The sequence below is a fragment of the Homarus americanus genome, unplaced genomic scaffold (assembly GCF_018991925.1).
Source record: "Homarus americanus isolate GMGI-L3 unplaced genomic scaffold, GMGI_Hamer_2.0 scaffold32928, whole genome shotgun sequence".
Lineage (NCBI taxonomy): Eukaryota > Metazoa > Arthropoda > Malacostraca > Decapoda > Nephropidae > Homarus > Homarus americanus.
This window is the reverse complement of record NW_024718702.1, coordinates 8658-13484: the sequence shown is the minus strand read 5'-3', so window position 1 is coordinate 13484 and position 4827 is coordinate 8658. Positions and strand designations below refer to the sequence as shown.

General features: G+C 51.6%; 1 protein-coding gene across 1 annotated transcript; it reads left to right on the top strand.

Moving 5' to 3' along the window:
* Window positions 1-3046: 3046 nt before the first annotated feature.
* Window positions 3047-4555, top strand: LOC121859821 (collagen alpha-1(XI) chain-like; the record flags this gene model as incomplete). The annotated part of the gene is made up of 1 exon (XM_042356789.1): window positions 3047-4555. A coding segment is annotated over exon 1 (1509 nt), but the record flags the coding sequence as incomplete, so codon positions are not given.
* Window positions 4556-4827: the final 272 nt, after the last annotated feature.

Sequence of the window (4827 nt, the reverse complement as noted above, 5' to 3'; positions counted from 1 at the left end):
TGAAGGAGGAGGAAAGATGAGGAAGAGGAAGAAAAGGCGAGATGGTGTGAAGAGGAAACAGATGAAAGAGGAGAGGAGGAAAGAGGATGGAAGAAGAAAGGTAATATATCTTCTCCAGACATACAACATCCCCAGGTATTATATCTCTCAGGTATAACATCACAAGTAATATTTATCTCCAGGTATAACATCACCAAGTAATATTATTATCTCCAGGTATACTATATCTCCAAGTATTATACCCAGGTGTCATATCCTCCAGGTATAATATAACCCCAGTAATATAACTCTCAGGTGACATATCCTCCAGGTATAATATATCGGTGAATATTGCTCTAAATATGTATAATAAATGTCATATGTCGCTAAATATATCTGAAGTACTCAGATATATTTAGCTTTTGTGCAAAATAAAAAATAGAATGAGGTTGTGTGTTTGCCAGGAGGTGGGGTGGGGATATAGTTGACAGGATGGACAATATCTTGTCTGGTAATGGGAATAAACCCATTATCTGCCTCAGTGCAGGAGGCAATGATATTGGCCGGTGTAGGAGTGAGGGCTGCTTCATAAGTTCAAGACAGCCATCAGACATATTGGGATGAAGGAGGATCCTATCATATGTGGTGTCCTGCTTAGAAGGAGAGTTGGCAATGAATGGTTGTCAAGGGCAGTTGATGTCAATGGCCATCTTGACCAGATATTACAAGTCAATATCAGTCCATCCATTGACAACTGGGACAACTTTATGGCAGAAGGGACCTTTATGCTAGGGAAGGGAATACATTTTTCTAGGGATGGGGTGGCAACCCAGGCTGGGCTCTCTCGAGGGCAGTTCAAAGATGTTGAAGTCTTTAAACTGCTAGGGAACATGTGAGCACGGGGTGGAGGAGCTTCTGATGGGCGCGGGTAAACGAAGTGAAGGTAACAGAGTCGTGCTAGGAATGATGACAAGAACTAAATTAGGGGTGTCTCTTTTGCTCAGTAGGTGGCGGAAAGTCTATCTCTCAGTACGTGGGAGAGAGATGGGGTACTAGGGTGAGTGTCTCTTTATCTCTCAGTGGGTGGAGAAAGTCTATCTCTCAGTACGTGGGAGAGAGATGGGTACTAGGATAGGGTGTCTCTTTATCTCCTCAGTGGGTGGAGGAAAGTCTATCTCTCAGTGCATGGGAAGATGGAGTACTAGGATGGGGTGTCTCTTTATCTCTCAGTGGGTGGAGGAAAGTCATCTCTCAGTACGTGGGAGAGAGATGAGGTACTAGGATAGGGTGTCTCTTTATCTCTCAGTGGGTGGCGAAGAAGTCTATCTCTCAGTACGTGGGAGAGAGATGGGGTACTAGGATAAGTGTCTCTTTTATCTCTCAGTGGGTGGCGGAAAGTCTATCTCTCAGTACGTGGGAGAGATGGGGATGCTAGGATAGGTGTCTCTTTATCTCTCAGTGGGTGGCGGAAGTCTATCTCTCAGCACGTGGGGAGAGAGATGAGGTACTAGGATAGGGTGTCTCTTTTATCTCTCTCAGTGGGTGGCGGAAGAGTCTATCTCTCAGCACGTGGGAGAGATGAGTACTAGGATAGGGTGTCTCTTTATCTCTCAGTGGGTGAAGTCTATCTCAGTACGTGGGAGAGAGTGAGGTACTAGGATAGGGTGTCTCTTTTATCTCTCAGTGGGTGGAGAAGTCTATCTCTCAGTACGTGGGAGAGAGATGGGATTACTAGGATAAGTGTCTCTTTATCTCTCAGTGGGTGGCGGAAAGTCTATCTCCAGCATGGGAGAGATGAGGTACTAGGATAGGGTGTCTCTTTTATCTCTCAGTGGGTGGCGGAAAGTCTATCTCTCGCGTGGGAGAGATGAGGTACTAGGATAGGTGTCTCTTTTATCTCTCAGTGGGTGGAGAAAGTCTATCTCAGTACGTGGGAGAGATGAGGTACTAGGATAGGGTGTCTCTTTCTCTCAGTGGGTGGAGGAAAGTCTATCTCTCAGTACGTGGGAGAGAGATGGGGAGTACTAGGATAGGTGTCTCTTTATCTCTCAGTGGGTGGCGGAAAGTCTATCTCTCAACGTGGGAGAGATGAGGTACTAGGATAGGGTGTCTCTTTATCTCTCAGTGGGTGGCGGAAAGTCTATCTCTCCAGTACGTGGGAGAGAGATGAGGTACTAGGATAGGAGTGCCTCTTTATCTCAGTGGTGTGGAAGTCTATCTCTCAGTACGTGGGAGAGATGAGGTATAGGATAGGAGTGCCTCTTTATCTAGTGGGTGGAGAAAGTCATCTCTCAGTACGTGGGAGAGAGATGAGGTACTAGGATAGGTGTCTCTTTTATCTCTCAGTGGGTGGCGGAAAGTCTATCTCTCAGTACGTGGGAGAGAGATGAGGTACTAGGATAGGGTGCCTCTTTATCTCTCAGTGGGTGGAGAAGAGTCTATCTCTCAGTACGTGGGGAGATGAGGTACTAGGATAGGGTGTCTCTTTTATCTCTCAGTGGGTGGCGGAAAGTCTATCTCTCAGTACGTGGGAGAGAGATGGGGTACTAGGATAGGGTGTCTCTTTATCTCTCAGTGGGTGGAGGAAAGTCTATCTCTCAGTACGTGGGAGAGAGATGGGGTACTAGGATAGGGTGTCTCTTTATCTCTCAGTGGGTGGAGGAAAGTCTATCTCTCAGTACGTGGGAGAGAGATGAGGTACTAGGATAGGGTGTCTCTTTATCTCTCAGTGGGTGGCGGAAGAGTCTATCTCTCAGTACGTGGGAGAGGTGAGGTACTAGGATAGGGTGCCTCTTTATCTCTCAGTGGGTGGAGAAAATCCTATCTCTCAGTACGTGGGAGAGAGAATGAGGTACTAGGATAGGGTGCCTCTTTATCTCTCAGTGGGTGGAGAAAGTCTATCTCTCAGTACGTGGGAGAGAGATGAGGTACTAGGATAGGGTGTCTCTTTATCTCTCAGTGGGTGGGGAAGAGATAATCTTATAGTAGTGTCTCGTGCATCAACATTTTTGTGTCTCAGGAGATGGTCGAGTGTTGGGGAGGAAAGACACACACACACAGTCACGAAATGGAGAGACCCAGGACCACTTCAGGGACCCAAGACCATGGGGACCCAAGACCACTTCAGGGACCAGGACCCTTCAGGGACCAGGACCACTTCAGGGACCAAGACCACTTCAGGGACCCAGGACCCTTCAGGGACCCAGGACCACTTCAGGGACCCAGGACCCTTCAGGGACCCAAGACCTTCAGGACCCAGATCCTTCAGGGACCTAGGACCACTTCAGGGACCCAAGACCACTTCAGGGACCCAGGACCACTTCAGGGACCCAGGACCACTTCAGGGACCAGGACCACTTCAGGGACCCAAGACCACTTCAGGGTCAAGATCTTCAGGGACCCAGGACCTCGGGGACCCAGGACCGCTTCAGGGACCAGGACCACTTCAGGGACCCAGGACCACTTCAGGGGCCAGGACCACTTCAGGGGACCCAGGACCACTTCAGGGACCCAGGACCACTTCAGGGACCAGGACCACTTCCGGGACAGGACCACTTCGGGACCCAGGACCACTTCGGGGACAGGACCCTTCAGGGACCCAGGACCACTTAGGGACAGGGACCCACTTCAGGGACCCAGGACCACTTCAGGGGACCCAGGACACTTCGGGACCCAGGACCACTTCGGGGACCAGGGACCACTTCTGGGGACTGGGACCTTCGGGACCCAGGACCGCTTCAGGGACCACAGGGACCACTTCAGGGACCCAGGACCCGCTTCAGGGGACCCAGGACCACTTCAGGGACCCAGGACCCACTTCAGGGACCCAGGACCACTTCAGGGACCCAGGACCACTTCAGGGGACCCAGGACACTTCAGGGACCGGGACCACTTCAGGGGACCCAGGACCACTTCAGGGACCCAGGACCACTTCAGGGGACCCAGGACACTTCAGGGACCAGGACCATGGGGACCAGGACCACTTCAGGGACAGGACATTCGGGACCGGGACCACTTCAGGGACCAGGGACCACTTCAGGGACCCAGGACCACTTCAGGGACCCAGGACCCTCAGGGACAGGACCACTTCAGGATCAGGACCACTTCGGGGACCGACTTCAGGGACCCAGGACCGCTAGGGACCCAGGACCACTTCAGGGATCAGGACCACTTCAGGGACCCAGGACCACTTCAGGGGACCCAGGACCACTTCAGGGACCCAGGACCACTTCGGGACCCAAGACCTTCGGGACCCAGGACCCTTCGGGGACCCAGGACCGCTTCGGGGACCCAGGACCACTTCAGGGACCACAGGACCATTGGGACCGGACTAGGACCCAGGACCACTTCGGGGACCACAGGACCACTTCGGACCGGGACCGGGACTGGGACCACTTCAGGGACCCAGGACTGCTTCAGGACCCGGGACTACTTCAGGGACCACGGACCACTTCAGGGGACCCAGGACCACTTCGGGACCAGGACCACTTCGGGACCCAGGACCACTTCAGGGACCACAGGACCACTTCAGGGACCCAGGACCACTTCAGGACGTCAGTGGGGAGACCCGGGCCAAGTGAGTTCCTCCACTTAACCTCAGGGACCAGACTACCCTTGTCTTTAAGTCAGGGGTGCATACAGTATTGTGTGGATGTTACCTTTTCTGAGAGATAACGTAGCCTGATCTGACCAGCAAGCTACGAAATACTTTGTCTTAGATCTCATTCATCAACACTCACAATCATGTGATGTTACCTAATACAGGGCAAACAACAACAACAACAACAACAACAACAACAACAACAACAACAACAACAACACACCAATATCTATTTATAAACTCGTACA